Source organism: Cercospora kikuchii (assembly GCF_019650295.1).
Source record: "Cercospora kikuchii DNA, contig_00006, whole genome shotgun sequence".
NCBI lineage: Eukaryota > Fungi > Ascomycota > Dothideomycetes > Mycosphaerellales > Mycosphaerellaceae > Cercospora > Cercospora kikuchii.
In genome coordinates, this window is record NW_025408587.1 from 2083935 (window position 1) to 2107300 (window position 23366).

The 23366-nt window shown below is 54.2% G+C and overlaps 8 protein-coding genes across 8 annotated transcripts; 4 read left to right on the forward strand and 4 right to left on the reverse strand.

Annotated features, from left to right (window-relative positions):
* Positions 1-855: 855 nt before the first annotated feature.
* Positions 856-1431, reverse strand: CKM354_000973800 (uncharacterized protein; the record flags this gene model as incomplete). The annotated part of the gene is made up of 2 exons (XM_044805170.1): positions 856-1149; positions 1198-1431. 2 exons carry the CDS (start codon positions 1429-1431, stop codon positions 856-858), a joined length of 528 nt encoding a protein of 175 aa, XP_044661105.1.
* A 266-nt stretch (positions 1432-1697) lies between these two features.
* Positions 1698-4981, forward strand: CKM354_000973900 (uncharacterized protein; the record flags this gene model as incomplete). Its single annotated transcript, XM_044805171.1, has 5 exons — positions 1698-1780; positions 1834-1979; positions 2040-3401; positions 3461-3724; positions 4884-4981. 5 exons carry the CDS (start codon positions 1698-1700, stop codon positions 4979-4981), a joined length of 1953 nt encoding a protein of 650 aa, XP_044661106.1.
* Positions 4982-6923: 1942 nt separating this feature from the next.
* Positions 6924-7910, reverse strand: CKM354_000974000 (uncharacterized protein; the record flags this gene model as incomplete). Its single annotated transcript, XM_044805172.1, has 2 exons — positions 6924-7412; positions 7662-7910. The coding sequence occupies 2 exons, from the start codon at positions 7908-7910 to the stop codon at positions 6924-6926; spliced, it is 738 nt and encodes a 245-aa protein (XP_044661107.1).
* Positions 7911-11125: 3215 nt separating this feature from the next.
* CKM354_000974100 (uncharacterized protein) lies at positions 11126-12089 on the forward strand (the record flags this gene model as incomplete). The annotated part of the gene is made up of 2 exons (XM_044805173.1): positions 11126-11526; positions 11582-12089. 2 exons carry the CDS (start codon positions 11126-11128, stop codon positions 12087-12089), a joined length of 909 nt encoding a protein of 302 aa, XP_044661108.1.
* An 831-nt stretch (positions 12090-12920) lies between these two features.
* On the forward strand, positions 12921-14756 carry CKM354_000974200 (uncharacterized protein; the record flags this gene model as incomplete). Its single annotated transcript, XM_044805174.1, has 1 exon — positions 12921-14756. The coding sequence occupies one exon, from the start codon at positions 12921-12923 to the stop codon at positions 14754-14756; it is 1836 nt and encodes a 611-aa protein (XP_044661109.1).
* Positions 14757-15323: 567 nt separating this feature from the next.
* CKM354_000974300 (uncharacterized protein) lies at positions 15324-17573 on the reverse strand (the record flags this gene model as incomplete). Its single annotated transcript, XM_044805175.1, has 1 exon — positions 15324-17573. The coding sequence occupies one exon, from the start codon at positions 17571-17573 to the stop codon at positions 15324-15326; it is 2250 nt and encodes a 749-aa protein (XP_044661110.1).
* A 706-nt stretch (positions 17574-18279) lies between these two features.
* Positions 18280-20617, forward strand: CKM354_000974400 (uncharacterized protein; the record flags this gene model as incomplete). The annotated part of the gene is made up of 7 exons (XM_044805176.1): positions 18280-18662; positions 18713-18942; positions 19161-19337; positions 19398-19576; positions 19624-19945; positions 20021-20030; positions 20152-20617. The coding sequence occupies 7 exons, from the start codon at positions 18280-18282 to the stop codon at positions 20615-20617; spliced, it is 1767 nt and encodes a 588-aa protein (XP_044661111.1).
* A 272-nt stretch (positions 20618-20889) lies between these two features.
* CKM354_000974500 (uncharacterized protein) lies at positions 20890-22170 on the reverse strand (the record flags this gene model as incomplete). Its single annotated transcript, XM_044805177.1, has 5 exons — positions 20890-21092; positions 21170-21857; positions 21911-21974; positions 22035-22084; positions 22159-22170. 5 exons carry the CDS (start codon positions 22168-22170, stop codon positions 20890-20892), a joined length of 1017 nt encoding a protein of 338 aa, XP_044661112.1.
* Between the last annotated feature and the right edge of the window lie 1196 nt (positions 22171-23366).

Below are 23366 nucleotides of genomic sequence, written 5' to 3' on the forward strand. Positions count from 1 at the left end.
TGGTCTAGTGGTCATGATTTCCGCTTGTCAGCAAAACAGCTTGTCTTCGGACGAGAGCCACAAGCGCGGGAGACCAGGGTTCGATTCCCTGATGGAGAGCAAGAGTGATACCTGGGACTAACGCAGGCGCCCAGGCTTGGCATTCACACCAATATTTTTTTGTTCCGTCGTCGTTCACTCACGTGCCGTTCACTGTTCACCTTCACCATCGCCGTTCACTTTTGCACATGTCGCTCACTCAGTTTGGTCATTCACCTGCGCCTTTCACCTTTTCGATGCGTTTCTGGCAGGTCATGCACCGGTTGGATGACTGTTTGTACACTGTATTCTTCTGCCCTATCTCATCATCAAATGCCTCTGAATATGCTGATAGAGGTCGAAGTGCATGAGTGAATCAAATTTTTGGACACGTGACATTTTGGCCCGTGCCGTTCATCGTTGACCATTCACATTCACTTTTCCAATCGTACTCGAAGCCGCAGGCTGTTCTTTGCTCTCTAGGAGCACAGGAAGATAGACTGCGGTTAGAGCGTAGTGTCGACTTTATCGAGAGGGAGACGATTCTTTTGGCTGGCCGAATCGTCTATTGATATGCTTGGCAATCTTCGCTATGCTGCGCCGCAGACTGGCTAGGAGACCTAATAGACCTCTGATCTGTCTTGAGATGCGAGACTATAGTGAGAAGCAGAAGTGAGCCTGTTTAGACGTGGGCTGATTGTGTTTGCCGACCGGTGGTGCTCTTCTCAATTCAGTAATGCCGTCTGGTGTCTGCCCCCTAGCGACACGACCGCGTCCGCAGTTGAGACTTCCGTCTGTGATAGTCTGAATTTCAGCTTTTAATCTCGATGCAAAGGTTCAATACCCGATCATGCCATTGATAAAGCTCGTCAGGACCCAGCTGTACTCCAGATACTCCAGCACCTTCAACAAGCCCTCAGTCTTGCGTTCGGCCTCGTTGTAGTCTCCCATTTTGGGTAGCGGGATGCGCGTGATGTTCTTGCCATCCTTTGGTGCCCAATAATTCTTGATATGACCTCGAGTAAACAGCACCAGCACGACTAGGGCAGGAGATGTAGTCATTCGCATCAATTTGGGTAGCGAATCCGCGAAGAAGGCGAGGCTGAAAGATCCGATGAAAGAGGCCAATATCTGATTACAATAAGCTTTAGAACGTGGAACCGATGTGGGCTTACATACTGCCAAAGCTCCCGACGCTTGCGTAGTTCTTGTCTTCCATAGCTGGTTCTCTGCTTCTTTTGACCATTCGGCAAGCTTCTTGGATGTTGCTTCATACTTTTGCAAGTTGGTTATGGCAATATAGGATAAGGCACCGCCATATAGGCAGTAGACGAATTGGAGGAGGTGTGGACCTCGCAAGATGATCTCTCTGCCGGTAAAGCTGGACATGTCGAAGTGATCAATTGAAGCCATTCGAAGATGTGATGTTCTGGTTGATTGTTGTAACTGGGTTCGACCTGGATTTGCTGGCTCAGATGACGTCGCAGCACGAGGGGAGTGCCAAGTCTTCAGCGCGGGAGTTGCCTTCCAGTGTTTACACTCACGAACATCACACGCGACAGGCGCGTCCGCCGCAACAACCACCGCCCGCCGTTTCTCTCACTCCACCCTTTTGGCGCGTTGGACTATTTCGGTTGGAAAAGCTGGCGCGGGGCAAAGAAAATCAACCGCCGAGCGCTATGGCGCCTGCTGCGAAAAATGGGACACCAGGACGTCGCAAGAAGACGGGTCAGCAATACTTCGACGTGGGCAAAGTTGGACGGTACGCGGCAACAACGATTTGTACAAAGCGCGGCATCGCTGATGTGTGCATAGGAGAACGGGCATCACATTGCAAGACACTGGGCTTCGAGATGAGCATGGGCTTGAGCCTGTCTCTGGCATATTCTCTTCGCCAACTTCGCCCGAACAGAATGGCAGCAGGACAATCCTCACCAGCGAGGGTATGGACGTAGAGGATAGTGCGTATATCAAGGACGAGGAAGATGAGGAAGATTTGCTTACCCGACATGCCTTCTTAGGCTCAGCACCCGACGTAACGACAACACTAGGAAAGCGCAAAACACCTCGACTACCTCCCGCGCGACAATCGCCGCTGAAACGAACCAGCATTGGAGGCTCACCACGCCGAATGAGTTCAGTGCGCCCGCAGTCCCGACCTGGCATTTCGGAAGAACCGACAAGCTCTCCTCGCGACAGCAGTGAACCCGCAGTAAATCGCAAGCTCCAATTCGAGACTGTTAATCGCAATCGAAAGAGCATCCACGTCGCAGACGCTCAAAGTCCTTTCAAGCCACGGCACAAGCTACGAAGATCGACTGGTCCGGGCAGACCAGATATTTATGAGTACGAGGATGATGCCGACGAAGTCCGCGCTACTTCTGTTGAACAACCGAACGGCATCATTGGCGAGGACGAAAGTGTGGAGCAGTCAATCGAGGAAGATGATGATCAGCATCTAATGTTCGACGATGAAGTGCCTGAGGCAATAGAGCCAGAGCGAACAGCTATCAGTATTCATGAAGCTGATGAGGGTTCGAAGCGGAAGCGAGGACGACCACGAAAATCAGACCAATCCAACACGAGCCAACTGCCTGTTTCGCCTGCTGTGGCATCGCCCTCAGGCTCGAAACGTTCAAGAACAAGTCTGAACAACGCGCAGGTAGAAGAAGAACGACTGAGCCGGCCTTCGAAAAAGAAGCGCACATCCAACATTGCAGTACATCACGAAGATGCCGACGTGGAGGCTGGGCCATCTACAATTCGGTATGAAGACGAATACTTGGCGACCGGCGATGACGATGAGCATCACCAACCTCTCCTGGAGTCTCAGCTACACACCCAGCCAGAGCCCGAGAACGACGTGGAGCCGGCGAGGAAGGGTAAAGGCAAGGGCAAAGGCAAGAAAGGAAAGTCGGCCGCGTTGAAAGAGAGCGATTCAAATCGTGCAATTCAGCGCAATGGAAGCCCCGTCAGGCCTAGTGGCTCACCAGCTAAAGGCCGTGGTGCGAGTGTGGGTCCTGTTAGCAATGTCAACCTACGAGCGCACACGCCCGCCGCCGATGCGCACGAGCAGACTTCCCGTTCAGGGAGAAATCTCATCCAGCCCCTGAAGTTCTGGGAAAACGAAGGCCGGATATGGAGAAATGGCGAAATCGAGGGCATCATCCGAGCTGAACCTGTTCAGGTGTCAAGACCACGAGCCAAAAAAAGAAAGAAGAGCCGCAAGCATGGTAGTCGACTGCGGGATATCGAAGAGGAAAGTGAAACAGAGTCTACTGTGCCTGATGAATGGGAAGAACTAGCCGGTGTGATTACCGGGAATGTTGCCAATTGGAACACGGAGACGAACGCAGGAGACCCTGAAGACCCCATCCAGGAAGGTGAGTTTGCATACGGTTGCCTAGTGGGCTGAGACATCTTCAACTAATTGATCTTGCAGACCTTGCTTTTGCGGCATCTTCGATCGTGACGAAAGATGTTCCTGGCTCCGATTTCAGATACGCCAAGATCATGACCCTACCATTCTTCGGCGCTGGAGTAGTCGAGCTACCGCCGGAAGGCTTCAAGCGTGCCAAGAACAGCCGAAAGATGCAGATGGTGTTCTTCGTGCACGAGGGTAAAGTGATGGTTGAAGTTGGCGCCACTGGGATGGAGGTCAATCAGTTTGCGATCAGCAAGGGTGGGTGTTGGGTCGTTCCTCGAGGTAAGCCTGTTCTCTTCCCTTTCCCTCTTACTCTTGCACAAAAATCCCGAAAGCCGTGGCAGCGACACGCACATACTTGGAACCTGTTCCGCCCTGATGCGAATATCCCGGACCACATGGCAGCGATCCGCCAGCGTTCAGCATCTGGAATTGCCAACTAGTGTTCTGGACAGCGGTGCCAAGCCGTCTTCAACTGGTCTGAAAGTACCAATGACAAGCGGAAATCATGACCATTAGACCAACGGAGAGGGCTCGCTAGAGAACGCTCGCTTGACTGCTCGCTTGACTGAATGACAAGGAGACACAACACATGTGGGGCTGCGATCTCTCCGAAAGATAGGCCCCACACTCGGCTGGGCTTCGGCCTCGAATGGAATCGTCAGCAAACAATTCTCTACCGACGTCCTTGGCTCAGACTGCCTCGATCCCGGATGGCGGTCAGCTCACCGCAAGGACGACCATACAATTGTATTGTTGTCGAGGACTTTGCAGCTGCAGCTTCCCGGTATCGCCATCCGAGAGCCGCGCTTAGCTCTCGATATGATGGCGGTGTGTGTGTGCAACGGACGCTGTCAGAATAACGCTCAGTGGTACAAACACACAGCGCCAGCTGCTGCCCAACACAACACAACATGCCGCTCATGCCGGTGCGAACCGTCCTGCAGTGCAGTGTTGAAGACTGGTTCGAGCGTGGGGGTGCCGTCGCTGCAGTGCGACGGAACTGTCGCTCGCCTGTCGACAGGATGAGACAACGCATCTCCATCCAGGATCAGGAACTGAACCAAGAGATTTGCTCGCGCCGGACCCCGGTTGGCGCTCAGCTTCAGGAACGCCATGCTTGGAATTTCGTACTCGATGAGGCGTACGGGTGGATCTGCCGGACTTCCGCCTATTGAAAAAGAGTGGGCAGCAACTTCCTGGGCCCGGTTTGCTTGCGCCCTTCGTGCAACGTTACAGCGCAGGTCCAACCGAGTGTAGACGTCCTCGTGCGGCGTGGGACCCCATCGGTTCATCACGCTTAGGTCACACTGTTCGCATGCGCTGCGCGGCGCTTGGGATCCATCACCCACATCATCACACACATCATCTACCTGACTAGCTTTGTGGTGGCGAAATCGCTGTATCTGAACATGTCGCTGACGATTTCTCTACTCTACAGGAAACAATTATGCGATTACGAATGAAAGCAGAACCAAGACTGCGCGGATATTCTTTGCACAGGGATGTGAGGTTGAGAGTGGTGGGAGAAGCGGGTGATGCGTTGTTCATTGTTGACTGTTGCGCGTCACTCGTTCTCATCCACCAGCCCTTTCCATGCGAAAGCTGCATTAGGCTGCTCCAACTTGCGGTTTGAACATTGTCCTGTTCGAGAAGCTCTGGTGCCTCGATTCGCGGCCTTGCATGCAGTTTGACAATGTTGGCCGTTCGTTGTTGGACTAGAATTGAAATTGCAGGCATGAAGATGCGATTCCCAGCGGAGTGGTCTGTTCCCGCATGACACTTGACATTGCGGGAGAACTGACTCGCAGAGGAGGAAGAGGAAGAGGAAGTATGGCAGGAAATTTGGCATTGACAAGCAACAAAGCTTACGATCATGACTTGAGAGAGGGAGAGCTTGAGATTTCTAGATACCCACGACATGAGAGACTTGCCGTTGTTTTTTGACATCTTATTGAAACTTCAGCCCTGTGTTTGTTGTTCCTGCTATTATCGGGTGGTGGTTCACAACGAGGCGAATCGCTTGACTCTCGAGCCCTAGATGTCTGACTCTTGCATCATCACATCACCCAAGTTCTCGGAAAGTTGGAGTGGAACGTGGCAGGGGTTTCAAGTTCATCAATACTCCGAAGAGCAATTTGCGCTACCATTCAAGGGTCGTTTCCGTACTTTGCCCATCCCGCTGTTGTCGTATTATGAGCTTCGACCAGGAGCGTTCGGTCTCGCACAAGGTGTATCATCAGCTGATAATATTGATGAAGGAGGGAAAGCATCGGGTCTTTGTGACTGGGTTGTTGCCAAGTCGCCAATCTGTCTTCTTTCCCATGCTCGTGCACTGCTGACTTGATTCACCGAAGTAGGACCTTGAAGAAGAGCGAAGTTGAATCATCAGGGCTGATTAGTGATGAGTTATTATTTGGACAACGCAAAATGTTTCTGGGGCAAAGGGCTGTGACATGCAAGCACGTGCGTGTGCATAGCACCTTGGATGCAATGTCATGTCAAGAGCGAGCTTTCCGAACGTGCTGCTCACCGACAGTTGGAATACTTTAGACTTTGTGCGTCGTTCGAGTAGCATCTTGCTTACCGACTCGTCACAACGTGTCTTCGTGATTGCGCACTCGCTGTGGTACGACTCAGTCTCATTAAGCATAATCCTCGTGTGCTCGCGACTCATGTGTGTGCAGCACGGGCCGATCGTTAGCGCCGACCGGGCCTTGTCTGCAGGACATGCCGATTTGAATTGGGATCGCTTCTGCAGCGAACAATTCCGACGTGCATTGATGTGGAAATGAATTTCATTGTATGCACTTGTTGGTCGTCACCGTCTTATGCCCGCGGCCGAGATGGACCGGGAGTATGCATCCTGCAATTGCAAATGCCAGGTTGACTTTTCGAATGCTGGGAACTGATACTCGAACTAGGAGAATCGATCATATGTGCTTGCCTTTGTGCATGGTCTGGGTCGGCTACTTGCGCGCAGCAAAGCGACGACCTGGTAACTCCCTCATCTTTTGATCTCTCTTCGTGCGTGATTCACCGCCTGCCTCGATCCTTGAGACAGGATGCAGCATGCCTCAGATGCGCTGCATAAGACAGAGATACTGATGATATATTGGTCGTGCGGGAAGCATTCCGCCATGGACATTGTGAGACCTCCGTTGCATCGCGCCAACTATCAAGGCTCCACACATGGCCAGGATCAGCAGAAATCCTTTGGCTGTACGGCCGTGTAGCCCATGCACTGCCATGTCAAGACTGTCAAACATGCTTGGTCCATCCGTGTGGTTGTGACAAGCAGGGTTTGCCCAGTAAAGACGAAGCATTGACGTCCCTTACGCCTTCTGCGCTGGCACGACCTGCTGCTCGCGTGGGCACTGCTGGATCTGAAACCTGCTCGACGCCGATACGCAACGGATCCCGGCATTGGTAGCATTCCAAATGGCGGTGTCGCCGAAGGGTGAGACCAGTTGCGAGTCGCTCAAAATTCATCATCTTCATCAGCGAACTCGTCCAGAACGGGGAAATCTCCGACTTCGACGCGCTCGGGCCTCACGAAGACACCACAATTTGGCTGGCATTCGAAGTAGCGCTGGCCGTTCACACTGCCATCATTCTTACCAGTAGGCTCATCCAATTGAATGCCAATCCAGGCACCAATGCCGCCCGGGATCTCCGGTACATCGCCAACAAACTGCACGGTGCCGCGTCTATGGTCAGTCTCCGGCAGCAGACGACATCGCGCACCTTGCTTGATGTGGCGGGAGTCGACCTCACGGTACGAAGCGTCGATCTTTTGCTGTTCAATATTCGGGGCTTCAGGATCGAAGCGGCCCAGTTTACGGGCTTTCTTCCATGCCAACACGCTGTCCGTGCGGCTCTCGTACTCATCCTGGGGCATCTCATACTTCTGTACGGAAGACACGTCGGTATAGTTGGTCCTTGAGCCGGGCGGCCGGGTATCAGTGACCTAGCATGAGCGATCAGCACATCAATCCTGGGAGTGGTAGGTGCCAAGTCGATCGATGCTTTGCAGCCATGGGCTCAACACGCTGCAGTGCATGATGTTCCGTCCCCTATTATAGCTGGTCATGCCACCGGCGAATTCCAGTGGCTGGTGCGGAGAGGTTTACAGAGGGTACCACGAGAGTGGTTCAGCGGCGATATTGCAGAAGGTGATGGGGGATGCGATGAGACACGCGGGCTCGAGTTTACGCACCAGCAGTTCTGCGTATGCCTGAAGCGGCCATGCAGCTATTTGCGTGGTTTCCTCATTTGCAGGCTCGATTGGCTGCGGTGGCTGAGAAGCAACGTGCAGGCTCAGACGTTGACAAGACGCCGGAACGCCCGTGATCGGCTCGAGGCGCGCTTTGAGCTGGGCAACGGTCCACGCTGGAGAGATGCGGCGTTCAGAGGAGGAATTCTCCGATTTAATGAGCAGGGGCACATCGGCGGCGGACGCGGCCATGATGCTGGGATGGGAGTCGGAGGGGGAGGGTTGGCGTTGACGCGTGCGGACAGTGGACCGCGGCGCTTGGGTGGGCAGATCACGCGGCGGACGTTGTGATGAATTGCGGACGGTGATGATGGAGGAGAGGCTGCCGATTGTGGGCTGGAGGTGAAGTGGGCTGCACGAGCCATGTGCGCGGCGGGCCAGTCACGCAGCGCGCAAGTGGATGCGAGTGCTCGATTCGACAGCGCGGCCTGCGAGCGGATGAGCCGCCGGTGCATGCTCGTTGCGAACGGCGGCGGATGGGGCAGTCACAGTCATGCTCTTATCACTGGTGTTATTAGGGCACGCCGGGAAGTGCAGAACCGACCAGCAGCAGGCGCGATGAAGACGGTGCAGGAAGACATGAGGCTCAATTCATCTGTCGTCATGTGCGCGGTCTGCACAGCATCGCACCGCACCGCACAGCACGATCTGTCGTTGGCCACGCATCTCCGAGCACACCGCCAGAAGCGCGTGCGTCGGACTAAAATAGAGCTGCGCGCAAGTGGCCAGGGAATCCCTCGAAGGGAACATGTTCGCCGATTGTTCGGCGCTCTCTAGCATAGCCTGGTCGGCTGTAGCGCCAACCATCCTGCCGCAGCGCGCTTCGTCGACGTGCTGTGCTGCTGCTGCAACGAGAGCCGGCCACGTCGACCATTGTGCTGAGCCTGACCATGGCCCGCCAGCCAGCCCCGCCGTGCGAGTCCGCAGCACGTCCACCGCCCTCGCCGCCACCGCCCAGCATCGCATCACGCAGCAACTCGCCGGGCATCGCGCGCACGTTGCCGCGCCGTGGTCGTCGCTCCGGCGCTGTGCAGGCCTCCTCGACCGGGTGCTGGCAGTAGTGGCATCAAGCTTCGTGACTTGCCTCCCACTACCTTAGCCGCAGCCCCGTCCTGTAGCCTCCACCCTCGGCCATCGAACGGAACATGCGATCTGTGCGTGCGGCGTGCTGCTGGCGAGGATGACGCTAAAGGCGAATGACTTGCGTCAGGCAGCTACCCCTGTGAAGAATAATGCATTGTCCGCGTCAACGCCTCTGACCGCCATCGCCATGTGCTTGCTGTGCTGTGATCTGATCTTTCTCGTGGGAGGAGATGCTGTGCTCTTCTCATGGCCTCGCACTCGCATTCCACAGCAGGAGCAGGACAGCACGTAAAAGTCGACGCCAGGAGTGCGAGAATGTCTCGGCTGGCGGCTGTTTTTCTTCAATGGCACTGCTCCGACTAGGGTCACGAGATCCGAGATGCACACCGTGTCACAAGCGTTGTAGATGACGCTCGCTACCAGCCCAGCCAGTCGGCACTTCACACCTCACCGCCCATTCCTAGCGTTACACTGGAATGCCATGCGCCCGCGCGAACGTGCACTCGACTCGCTCGAGTAATTATTGCCCACTGCCTGCCACGGCCCAGCTATATGCCGTTGATGAGCAGAGCAGGCGGAAAACAACCATCCTCGCAGCCCTCACCTCCCTCCCACTCCCCATTGGCCTGCTGCCGCGGGACTCAACGCGCGCGCCCAGCAGAGTTCTGCAGATCGTTCGCGACATCTGAACGCTTATTCCCCGGACCGCCCTAATCAAAATGCAGGATGGATGGATACCTGCACCGCGCCTTGACGGCCAGCACCCACCACCCACCGACCCTCGAAAACGGACTGGTGGGGACGCGGGAGTGCGCGCGCGCTCGAGTCAATTTGTGCAAAGAACCTGTCACGCCTGCGCTGATGACCTGGCCCTTACGGCTGGTTATATGGTAGCCCAAGCCCCTAGCTCCATGCTCGACGTCACAGAGAGATGTATCATAGTTGCTGCTGCATGAGCCCGCATGGATCGACTGACGGACATCCCTGGCGAGAGCGCACACATCTCGCAGCAGCAGCGACCGGGCCCCAAGGCCGAATGGCCACCCAGTCCTGGCTCCTTCACTGCACACAACCGAGCGGCATCCAGGGCGAGCTAGCCACTTGCGGCTGCGAATTGTCGAGGCTGCAAGCCCATGCTCCGTCGTGCGCGAACAAGAAGCGCGCCATGCCATGCAGGCTGGCTTAGGTTTCGCCGGTGAGCGTCCAACTGCTGGGATGCTGCCTCTTCTATACCAGCCGCAACCCGCTGGTTCAGCGCAGCGTCCTTACTTGGCGGCTCGCTGGACACGATAGGTCCACGCTGTTTCATCCCTTGCACTGGCCGTCATTGGCCAGCTATCCAGTCCGTCGGGAGTATTTCTTGCATGTTGTTCGACTAGCACCGCACAGACTGCAAAGCTATCCGCGCCTCGCGCTGAAAGGTTGGGCTGGCAGCTCTTCACAAGTCTATCTCTGGGTCCCTCTTTAGCTTCAGAACTACCTCCGTCTCGTGCCTCGGTGTGTTACGTCAAGCGCTGCGTGAAACGACCCTCCACGGCCCACGTCGAGCAACTGTCCGGTTTCAATCCTCCACGAAGTTCTCGCGTGCAGGCCCATCCTCGCACGCTGCACCCGGTATTATAGGCCGTCGTGCGAGCGTTCGTACATATACCGACGATCATCGGCCAACTTTATGCGACCAATGCTAGCCATCTATCGAACCAACCCAGGAACTACCGCTTCTTCGCATCCTCTGCTCGACCTGGACGACTCCAACGTCCTGTGATACGTCACGAGGAGCAGAAGACCCATCGAGTCCACCGCGCGCCCGGCCCTTTTTTTTTGCTACTGCCTGCTGACGACCAACTATCGACGACCATTCTCCGGAACGAGGCGAACTAAGCTTACCGACCAAGGCCGTATCGAGTGGGTGGCTGCCACTGGGCCTGCCTTTCGTTCACAGTTATACCAGCCTCAGATCACCGACTGGCTGGAACCGCATCGTCGGGCTACTGTCACTCGATAGAACTGCAACACTATCGACACCGTGTCCCATCGAACATCTCCTCACACCACGCCAGACCACCTCCATACCCGTGGACAAGCTGGCCTCGAAGCCAGCGAGGGCCGCCAACGTGGATATCTCGTCGCTGCTGGAGCGGCCAAAAGCAGCATCCTCTCCAGGAAATGCTAGCAACAGCTCCAAGGCATCAACGAGTAGCAGAGCCCGAGACGATAACACAGGCTCTGCTCACACTTCGACAATCACGAGTGCAACGACTCCAGCACCTCATCCAGCACCGCCCGTCGAATACCAGCGTCAAGTACCCCAGGCGTTTCCACCGATGCAGACCATGCATTATCCGCCGCAGCAGTACCCACCGGGACCGCCTCATTACCACCCAGTAGCAAATTACTCGCCCTATCCCCCAACATCAATGCCAGATCCAAGACTCGGCCTATCAATACCCATTTCCCACGTTGCAGGACCCAGTAACAAGCGTCTGGCGCCTCCACATCCCCATCCTTCCGAGACACCCGCGAAGAAGAAGCAGTCCAAGTGGACTGCTGACGAAGACCGATCGATCATCGAACTGAGGGGCAATGGCATGAAATGGGAAGACATTTCGAAGCATTTGCCCGGTCGCAGCGCCATTAGTTGCCGTCTTCGCTTTCAAAACTATCTCGAGCGACGATCGGAGTGGGACGAGGAGAAGAAGAACAAACTCGCTCGTCTATACGAGAGGTGGGTCGCCGATCATCACGGCCAGAAAATGTTCATTACTAACCTGTATGTCTAGATTCAAGAAGGATATGTGGGAGAAGATCTCAAAGGAGATGCAATTGCCATGGCGAGCGGCCGAAGCGATGCACTGGCAGATCGGCGAAGTCGAAATGGCACAAAGAGCGAATGTCCCGGTCTTTCACTTGGCAGGACAGCAAGGCTCAGGAGCCGCACAAGCAGGTCCTGGATCAGAGGGTCGTGCCAGCACATCACCATCGTCCGGTGGCGGTGCCGCTCTGCCTGGTATGGGATATTCCCACACTCACAATCACTCTCTGCCTCAGATCCCGCAATCGCTTTCGCATCCCGTCTCACCGGTACAGTCAAGGCTCCGACGCAACAGCGATGACGCCGCTGCTCATGCTGCATTGCGACACAGAGCGGACAGCGCAAGATCCGTCGCAGCTTCAGGACCGATGGGAAGAGGAGCACTGCCTTCGATTCACGATGTCACGGGTCCACCGCCCAACCAGATACGTTACACTCTGCCACCGGTTCCCACGACCGAGACACTGCGGCGGTGAAGAGGGTTTCCTTTTAAGTTACCAGCATCTGCATAGCGTGCTTTTCGGGTTTTCATTTTGCGCAGCATTCAGCAAGCCAGCGGTTCCTGGTATGAGCTCACGACCACATCTAACGCCATTGACGCCAACGCTATAGACATCAGACACGACGACCACATCTCAGGGAGATGCATGACTCAAACGCAACGGCCTGGAGGGAGTGACGAAAGAGCACGGCTCATTTGTACCATAGAAAGTTTTGACTTGACGACTGATGAAACGGGAGGAAATGAAATGGGTGTAGAGTATTTAGCAGACAAGTGCAGCTAGATTAGCAGCATGATGAGCGAAGCAACAGATATAATGAAGATGGGCGTATTGCCAATCAGTTGACTTTGCAGTTGAGTTTGTGACAGTCGACGTTGAGATACAGTTCCCGTGTCGCGTGAGTGCATCCGAGACAGTTGCAGCTGTGCGTCCATGCGGTACGCTGCGACGATTGGGAAAGTTGTCTCTGACTTGCAAGACACGCAACAGCTTTGCTTTGCCTGGCAGGGAATAGGCGGGGCTTGGCGTGACATGGGGATCCACTCGTGCAGAGGCACAGTCAGCAAAGCTATTGCCAGGCGTGAGATTGTCTTTGGTGAAATCTTGATGAGACGCCGGCCAACGCTGCCCTTGCCCTGCCATGTGTGAGACTCCGCTTCTTCTGCCCACGCGGCCATGAGGACACTTTGACACTGCCATTGCTGCTGCTGCGCCCTCCCTCGAGCAGCACGTGCCCGCAGAGCACAGTAGACGGCGCGTGAACGGAGTGTCAGAGAATTGACGCGACATCGCCCAGCCAGCCCGATGGCTTCTTCCGACGCGGATTCGCTGGGGGACAGCCTGCTGGCCTGGGTCAGATCATTCGACGATGGGGGCAAGGTGGAGCAGCTGGGCGACCTGAGCGACGGTAAGGTGCTGTGGGCCATCCTCCAGGACGTCGACCCGGCCTACTTCGCCGGCAGCCTGCCAGAGCCGGACATTGAAGCCTCCAGCGACTGGACGCGCAAGTGGCAGAATCTCAAGCACCTCGAGAAGCAGCTGTCGGTGTACTATCGCGATGTGTGCAATGGGCATGACTCTGCTGGCGTGAGCAATGGCCCGGATTTGAAGGCCATTGCTGCGGAATCATCCATTCCGCATCTCGAGAGGCTCATTATGGAGATTATTAGGGCCGCGATGGCTTCGCCTGAGTCGAACCAGAGGATGGGGAAGAGATTGTTGGGACTGGGCAACGAGCACGCAATGGCAATCGCGTATGAGATTCGAAGCATGCAGGATGCAGAAGCCCCAGATTCGGAGCCGCCCAGCAGGGACGAGTCGGCATATCAGTCGGAGCAGGAGCTACCCGAGCGAAGACCTGCTACGGCAGAGAGCAAGCAGAATGGAGGCCTGTTTGGGGACCCAATGCTGGAGAAAGAAGAAGAGCTATTGCAGGCGCAGGCCACGATTGAAAAGCTGCAGGCCAGCCATAAGACCGCACAGCAGCAATTGCAAGCGTTGAAGCAAGACAAGGAGCAGCTCCAAGAGGCGTTTGATGCATACCGATCGGAGATCAACAATCGAGGACGGCCAGCAGGTGCTGAAGATGATCTGAAGAAGCTGCAGCGTCAGGCAGACAATGATAGAGCATACATTGACGAATTGGAGGCGCAGTTGCAGACATCTAAAGAGGCGGTTGACAACTACGAGAGGCAAATACAGCGTTTCAAGGACGAGCAAGAAGCCGGACAGAAGCTACGCGATGATCTCCAAGTACTGCGCGCTGAGAACGAAGATCTGAACCAGAAGGTCAAGGCGAACGAGAATCTAAAGAAGAAGATCCAAGCTTTGCAGGAACAGGAGAAGGCAAATGCTTCGCTACGGGAAGAGCTCAAGCAGGCGAGTGAGAGACTAGAGGAGCTTGATCGCTTGAAGCAATTTCAAGCAGGCTTGGAGAAGGAAATTATCGAGAAGAAAGGCTTGATTAGGAACCAGGAGTACCAAATCAACGAGCTGACAACCACACGAAAACACGCCGAATACGACGCGCGAGTGCTAGCACAAAAGCTCGAAGCCGCTCGAGAACGACAGGAACGCGATCACGAGGTAATCGAAGAACTCCGCAACAAGCTCCAAGAAGCCGGTCCAGAGGACGAAATCGACCACGACCCTCCAGAGCCGCCAACGAAAGACACAGAAGACACGAAGCCCAAAGCAACTTCCCGTGAAAACGACCAAACCAAACAATGGGCCGAAAAAGTCGCCCTCCTCGAAAAACAACTCGAAGCGTCCGACCTCCGCCTCAAACAAGCCTCCCAACGCAACGCAACCCTCGAAGACGCAGGCCGTACTCGCACCCAAAACGCCGAAGAACAATCCAAAACCGCGCAACAACTTGAAGAACGCGAACAAACAATCGCCGACCTCAGACGGGAATTAGATAATTTACAGAAACAACCGAAAGAAGCTCCGCTGCCGCAAGATATCGCCGCTCTGCAGCGTGAAAATCGGCTGATGGCGACTGCATGGTATGATTTATCGAATCGATTGCAGAATAATGGGGTTTCGTTGGGGAGGAGACGGCAGGAGCCGAAGAGTTGGATTGGGAAGCAGAGGGGGATGGTTGGGCCTGGGAGTGGGATTTCTGGTGGCCGACGATAGAGCGGTTCAAAGCATAATTTCTGCCGGAGTCAGAAGATCGGGTCAGGTCATCAGGTTGTGCATTTTTTTTTTTTTGCGTTTTGTGTGGTGTGAATTAGCGAAGATTGACCGCTATATACCCCTGTTTTCGGGAAGCTTGTTTGCTTATGGGCATGCCCTCTTGTCCCTGAACGTGTTGCTTGCTGGTTGTTTTGGTTAGATGAATGTTCGGAGGAGGTCGGACCCCTGGGTGGTGGTTCTGCTGCTCTCCATGTCCATGTAGCTTACATGTGTGGAGCGCGAAACAGAGAGACACTTGTAGTCGGCCTATTTTTCCGCCAGGCTCAAGGACTGTTTGGTTGCTGCCTTCACGTGTTCGGTAGCTGAGCCTCTCTAGCTGTAGCAGAGACATCAGATATCGCGTTCATCTCTTCGATACTCCCAAAAGGCTTTGGCGCATTTGGTAGCTGAGCCGTATACAATCAGAGACATTCGGCAAGAACTGAGTATTGTCAGCAAGTATGAGCTTATGAGCAACTCAGGAATTCTTGTATGGTTCCTAAGTTCTGCGACCGAGTGCATATGTTATTACAGCACAGCATCCATAATCTTCTCAAACATCCTCTTCTTGGTCCTTTCCACTTCCCCTTTCGCCACATTCGCAGCGAACTCGAGAGCTTTGCATCGTGCTTTCCAGTCGATATTTTCTTCGCCGACCTGCCGCGCTCTCGCTGCTGAACGAGCAATATCGGCCATACTTTCGTCGACCCAGCCGTTCTTATCCAACTTATGTATAGCCTCGATGCTCTTTCGCATCATCATATCATGCACCGTTTCAGTCATGCCATCCATGGCAGCCGCTCGTCCCGCAAGAGAAAGCCCTTTCATTTCGAAGGCGCCAACACAGCCTCCCATGCTTGCATGCCATTGCAAATCGAAGACTTCTCGTATTCCCTCCATGGCGCCTTCGTCAGTTACTATCTCTTCGTATCCTTCGTGGTCTGTGCGAAAGCGGGTGACTGTAACGCGTTTGCCATGCCCGGCAGCAGTATTTAAAGGCACGTTTGCTTGGTCACCCACACCCAGCCATGTTGCAGCGCTCAGTCTGGCAATGTCATCTCGTGGATTAGCTTCTGTCCTGGGCACATTTATTCTATCCAGCATAGAGTCTGCAAGGCGCTTGGCCTCATCACCACTGAAGCGCTGTCGTCTGCCATGTATTTCGGCACGAAGGAGGTCGCTCGTCAAGACGCGCTTCAGTGCCTCAAACGAGAAGCCAGGAACAGGTCTGTCTGCGATAAGTGAAGTTCGTGCAGATCGTTCTGTCGCGAGCTGCATATCAGCCGATGCCTGAGCTAGGAAGGCACGATGCGGGTCATCCGAATCGCTTCTCGTTTCCAGCTCTTTTGCTTCACCATTGACCTGCAAAGCGGGTGGGGTAGCCAGACGGACTGGAGCACCTGTGTGTGGCGGCACTTGCAAAGAGAGCCGTCCTGGTCTGCTTCCAGGATGTTGAACGAATTCATAGGACGATGCTTGTGGCGATTGAGGCTGTGAGGTCGGTTGTCTGGTGCCTGGATCAGGAGGTGATCCTTGAGGTTGGCTTATTCCTCTTGTGTTGTTAGGGTCTACGGGAAAGGTTCCAAATGGGCCATCCTGCACATTGCGACTGGCCGGAGGACGACCTCGTGGTTTCGCTCCAGGCGCGTTTGACGATGGCCAGGCACTAGAAACCGCAGGCCCATGCTTCCTTCGCTTGCGAGCTGAAGATGTTACTGCTGATCGCGGTTCCTGTTCAAATGCAGCATCGATATGTGCAGACATTGATGTTGGTACGGCGCTGAAGGGATGCGGCGTGCTTGGCGTCTGCGAGTGGCCTAGCTGCCATCGTAAACTCGATGAAGCTGCATGGGGAGCAGAAGGCTTTGCTGACCATGGCGCAAACGTCTGCGGCGTCACTGCAGAGGCTATGGCCCATGGGTCTTGCTGGCCACCCGGGTGAGCGCTGAAAGGAACTGCAGAGTAAGGATCGGATTGCTGCTTGTTACTGGAATCTGCTGCTATAGTATCACTGGTGCCCGTTTCGGAGTTTCTGCGTCGTCCCCGTTTTGGTCTGAACGATGGGTCGAGCGCTCTGACGGCCAAGTCCTCCTCCGCGACTACTCCATCCCTGCCACTCGCAGGGTATGGATCATTCGGCGGAGGTAGATCTGTGAAGTACGGGTGTTGCTTTCCGAACAGATATTCGAAGAATGCATCAATATGCATGGCTCTCATCCATCGCTTCAGACGGACGGTGTACTGCTGGACTTTTTGCACAGATTGGCCTTTTGACGTGTCTGGTGCTTCTACGCCGAGGTCCAGCGCAAGTTGGTTCCATGTTTTGATCTCCTTATGCTCGAGCTTTCGAATGAGCACAAAGAGATCCCAGGTGTTGAAGTCTTTCCCGTCGCTCTTCGGTGGGCCTTCGAAGCCGGACCTGAGAGCGGTCGTGTCCACATCTGTTGGAAAGTTCGGATTGCAATAGAGTATGAAGTCTACAAAGGTCTGCGTCAGGTTCTCTGCTGTTACGTCTGTGGACGGCAAAGACCGGTCTGTTGGTTTGTAGCCGAATACGCTGTCGCGGCCTGGTGATGCGCTGTGCATGCTGGAAGCCTGTGTCGATCCGGCGAAACCGTTGGGAGAGCTTCTGGCATGATTCCCCGTCGTCGGATGCAAGTTCTGGTGATCATATATCGAAGCTCCGAATTGTGTCTGGCTAAAGGTCGTCATGCCTGTATTGTCACCAAGTTGATATTGCTGTTCAGCTTCCGCGCCGCCGCCATGCTGGCGATACATCCTTTGCGCCGCGCGTCTTGCTCACAGCTGGGCGTCGCTGGGGCCAGCCCGAGTCGCAGCAGCGGCCAGCGCAGTGCACGTCGAATGCTCAAGCAGAAGACATTCGTATGGCACTCAGGCACTTTGCTGATGTTGTTGAAAAGGGTCAATTAGTAGGATATTGGCGCCAGAGAATTGAAGGTTAAGAGCAAAGAGGGGAAGGTAGTCGGGCTAACTTTGGTTCCCAAAAGGATCTCCACGTGATTTTGCCGCACTTCCCGAGGTTTTGTGGGTCTGCCAACTGCAAGCTTGGTCAAGCATTGACAAGACACGCGCTCCTGGCGCCACCCTCCAGACATTCAATATGTGCCGCACCTGCGTAGGATCGGAGGACAGAGCTCCAGAGACAAGTGCGTCTGGAGAGCCCACTGTCCACCGGCTTTTCAGGTTCGCCATGCCTCGCCGCAGCAGGAGGACTTCAAAACCGCGGTGACCTCGTACTCAAATTCAGCCGGAGTGACTAAAATCCTTATCGCCATCAAGCCTACTGTACTCGAGGGACGATCTACTACATGCGGTTAGACAGTGCAGGAACTCGTCATTGCGTTGCAGTTGCGAATGTGCCCGTGCTCTGTATGCGAACACAAAACTGGAAGGTAGCAGTTAGGGCTCCGTTTGATAAGTAGTCACCAGTCCCTCGTCTGGCGGACGAGAACAGAATCAAGAAATGGCCGCCATGCTGTCCAGTGCTTGCGTGCTTGGAGTGCTCCTCTCTGCCACCGCCAGTGCCCAATTTGTGACGCCTCCGACAGATCTGACTGCCACAGCAGGATACCTTGACATTCCAGTCCGATGGAAGGAAGTGCCTGAAGGCATTTGCGAATTAACACCAGGAGTGAGAAGCTATTCGGGCTATGTGGACATTTTCGAAGATCAGCATGTCTTTTTCTGGTTCTTCGAAAGCCGCAGCGAGAATCCAGAAGAGGCTCCTTTGACAGTCTGGATCAATGGAGGGCCAGGATCATCTTCCATGATTGGCCTCTTCCAGGAATTGGGGCCATGCGGTGTAGATGCAGATGGAAATGTCTACACGAACAGACACGCCTGGAAGTAAGTGCTCTCAACGTTATTGTCCATGTTGCAAAGCTGAGACAACGAAGCAATGCCTCTAATATGCTGTTCATCGACCATCCCGCCCAGGTGGGCTTCAGCTACTCGACGCCTATCTCTGGGTACCAGACCAAATCATCAGAAATTGCCCAACTGCCAAATGCGACCTGCTTCGATTTTGCTGGAGACACATGTGGAACTTACAGCTACCCAAATCTGACGAATACCGCCAATTCAACCGCTGATGCGGCACCGAGCATGTGGCGAACTCTGCAAGGATGTAAGTTGAATATCACTCCATTGATGCTAGCTTGCAGACTATCGCATAGCGCACTCAGTGTCCAAGTAAATGGCAAAGAATGTGGTAATTCAATAGATTTGCCCGCCAGAAAGTCCTGCCTGGAGCCAGGATAACGAGCAGAAACGTACCTACTGCTCTGGACGAGAATTTGTCATTTGATCGATTGTGTTTACTGATACTCTCTGTGCTTTCTCTAGTCATGGGAGCCTTCCCTCAATACTCCAGGAACGAGTTCAATTTTGCAACTGAATCATATGGTGGACATTACGGACCCATATTCAACGCATACATCGAGTCTCAAAACGACTTGATCGAGAAGTCCTCGTTGCCAGGAGCGCATCACATTAATCTGTCGACTCTCTTGATCGGAAATGGTATACATCCCTCAGACCCTAAAGCTCCATTCTTATGCCTTCGGCTGACTTCTTTGAAAGGATGGTACGACCCGCTGGTACAGTACGCTGCTTTCTACAACTTCACGGTATTCCCAGGGAACACGTATGATTATGATCCATACAACCAGTCCACCAAGAATCAATTGTACAATGCAATGTACGGACCTGGCAATTGCTATGACCGGACTTTGGATTGCTACAATAGAGGGATCAATGAGGTATCATGACAGTCTTCTGCCTACGGCTTTTCACTAACATTCGACAGATCTGCTCCGCAGCCGATACTTTCTGTGCCAACGAAGTGGAGTCCGTTCTCGATAACGTCGCCAACCGTGATGAATACGATATTCGAGAGCTCTCGCCCGACCCATTCCCATATTCTTACTATGTGGACTACCTCAACACGCCAAAAGTTCAGCAAGCCATCGGCGCATTCGTGAACTTCAGTGAATCCAACAGTGCCGTTGGCAATGCCTTTGGCAGTACAGGCGACGACGATCGGGAATCCGGCACGATAGCCGCAGTCCGCAGCCTGGTAGAAGACGGCATCTACGTCGTTCAATTCGCCGGAGACGCAGACTACAATTGTAAGCATTCCCTCTATTCCAACATCATGCATTGCACAGCACATCAATAACTAACGCATATTTCTCTCCCCCTAGGCAACTGGCTGTAAGTTCATCCTAAGACATCAACCCCACCTAGACCTTCTCTTCTGTTCCGAGAATACCCGTTCTCCTTACACAATAACAACCACCCACATACACTCCCACTAACAAATCTCGGCTACCAGCGGCGGTCAAGTCATAGCCGAAAAAGTCAACGCACCAGGTTTCTCTTCTGCAGGCTACGAAAACGTCACGACTTCGGATAACATCGTGCATGGCCAAGTCAAACAATCGGACAATTTCGCTTTTGTGAGGGTTTACGAAAGTGGACATGAAGTTCCCTTTTACCAGCCTGTACTCGCGTTAGAGATGTTTGAGCGAGCGATTAATGGTAAAAATATTGCTACTGGGGAGAAGCATTGGAAGAAGTATAAGAGTGTTGGACCGGCGGAGAGCACTTTTCGAGAGGGTAATGGGACCATGCAGTTTGCGGTTCTGCCTACGAATGCTACGTATAATACGACGACGAATGCGCCTAATCCGGTTAATGGGACGAATGGTACTGCTGCGATTTCGGCTGCTGCTGCCAGACAAGATATGAAGAAGAAAGCGAAGCGGATGTTTAAGCCTTCGTATCAGGACAGGAGATAGAATGAGACTTGGTCGCATTCGAAGAGGGCAGTGGCAGCAAGGAGGATTAAACTTTATCGAATCGTCACGAGACTATCATACGTCTGTGTTTGGAATTTGTCATGCTCATAATCTAGCTGGCTAGTGGCTAGCTACTGTTCATATCCATAAATTGCAATGCCATTGCACGGCAACATGAAGGGTGTACACCACACTCCTTACTGTGGTCTGCTCTGTAGGCATGCTTTTGCTTTTTCGAAAGTCCGAACTCATCTTCGCGAAGACGCTGTTCCTTAAGCATTGCCGTCAACCTTGGCAATGTATGCCAGGAGGTCGATGACACGGCGGGAGTAACCCCACTCGTTGTCGTACCAGGAGACGAGCTTGACGAAGTTCTTGTTGAGGGAGATACCGGCCTTGACATCGACGATGGAGCTGTTGATGTTGCCGTTGAGATCGCTGGAGACTACGTCGTCGTCGGTGACTGCGAGGACACCTATTGTAGAGTATGATTAGCATGACTGCATTTATTGAAGGCATTGAAAGTAGAAAAGTCATGATGGCGCTTCTTACCCTTGAGCTCGCCCTCGGAAGCCTTCCTCAGAGCAGCGATGATCTCGTCGTAGCTGGCACCCTTCTCGATGCGGCAGGTCAAGTCGACAACGGAGACGTTGGCAGTTGGCACACGCATGGACATGCCGGTAAGCTTGCCGTTCAGGTCTGGAATGACCTTGCCGACAGCCTTAGCGGCACCAGTCGAAGATGGGATGATGTTCTGGGCCGCGGTACGGCCTCCACGCCAGTCCTTGCCTGATGGACCGTCGACGGTCTTCTGTGTGGCAGTGTAGGAGTGGATGGTGGTCATCAGACCCTCGATCATGGTGAACTCGTTGTGGATGACCTTGGCGAGAGGAGCCAAGCAGTTGGTTGTGCAAGAAGCGTTGGAGATGACTGGGATGTCGGACTTGTACTCGGTGTTGTTCACGCCCATGACGAACATTGGCGCGTCGGCAGATGGAGCGGAAATGACGACCTTCTTTGCGCCGCCCTTGATGTGTGCCTGGGCCTTCTCGGTGGTGGTGAAGACACCAGTGGATTCGACGATGTACTCAGCGCCAGCCTCGCCCCATGGAATGGCGGCTGGGTCCTTCTCCATGTAGAAGCGGATCTTCTTGCCGTTGACGATCAGGCCCTGGTTGCCGTCGACCTCGATCTTGCCATCGAAGATGCCGTGTGTGGAGTCGTACTTCAGCATGTACGCCTGGACGCCGTGTCAGCTCATGAACGAGCAATTTGCCAGCGGAGACAACTTACAGCGTAGTGTGGCTCAATGAAAGGGTCGTTGACGGCAATGACCTCAACGTCACCGTGCTGGATGCTGCTCCAATGTCAGCTTCCACCCTGTCTTGCACCGCGGCTGTTTTGGCGAGTCACTCACGCATTGCGGAAGACGATACGTCCGATTCTGCCGAATCCGTTGATACCTGCCTGCAGTGTGTATGAGCATGTGTCCATATTCCTTCTCTTCACGTCCCGCTATCGCGCGTTCTGCAATGACGCACCTTGACGACCATATTTGCGGTGTTTCGAGTTGTGGTGTGTGTTGTGGGAGCTGCGAGGAGTCAGTGTCAGTATCTCTTTCAATCAATGCACTCAGCGCGACGTACAGTGTTTGGTTGAAGCAGTGGTGAGTGGTTGAGTTGGGGAGAAAATATATGGACGAGGGACGTGGGCTGTTTGGTGGGGCAGAGTAAGCTCGGGCCAGACAAGACTGAACACGGTCGACCGAGCTGTGACGATGCGGTCTTGGCGGAGGTACTTACTATCACAAACGCTCTTTGCGGCTGACGATGATAATGCTGGCGCTCAACCGCGCGCCCTGGACGAGTGTTATATATACCACTGAGCACCAGATGCGCCGACGACGGAGACCCGCGCCCTCAGCCGTGGCCCTCATCCGCTGCGGCGTGCCCCAGACCTCCATTGCGGTCATCCGTGACTGCCCGCATTCGCCCTCATGATCCCTAACACTCCCGGTCTTGCGAGACATAACCTCGCCTAGTGTCCCCAGATTCTGCCTTGGCTACTCTGAACTGCATCATTGCCTGCTGCTGCTGCTTGTCGGTGTTCTTGAACGATCAATCTTGTTCTTCTCACCGCAGTCGGCGGGGAGACGGACGTGGGAGCCCCTCGGACCTTTTGCCGGCCATTCCCCGATGCTGAGAAGGAGATGACAACACGTCCTCCATCGCGCCTGGCCATGACCAATGGAATCTGCTTGTGCGATGATAAGGTGAGATTCCACTACACATCGTAGACGCAGCCTGCCGCCTCCTCGCGCAGAGCAGCCAGTCAGCTCTTCGATGCGAAAAGCATGGGGGAAGTTGGACAAAAAGAAGGGCGAAGCATGGGTGATGTGTCTTGGCCAGAAGAAGTAAGGTCATCTGCCAGAAGCGGTTAGACTGTTTTTTGAGGAGTCTGGCTCTCGAACTTCAAGATGTGATTCTGAGCGAAGAATTTGCAATGTCTCCACGACTCTTGATGGTTTCAGAAGTACCTCGTGCTCGCAAACAATGATTTGCAAGCAAGGCCGGCTGCAACTTCTCTCCGGGCTGTCCTTGCATCGTGTCATGTTTTCGCTCCAACATCAAGATGTGGAGCTTTGTTGCTCGAACCGCACTTGTGCGACCTCTGTACGCCCACTGGCCTCGGAGCCCGTCAGTGTGAACGAACTACGATGCTCTAGTTCCAAGACCACATCATTCAGCTC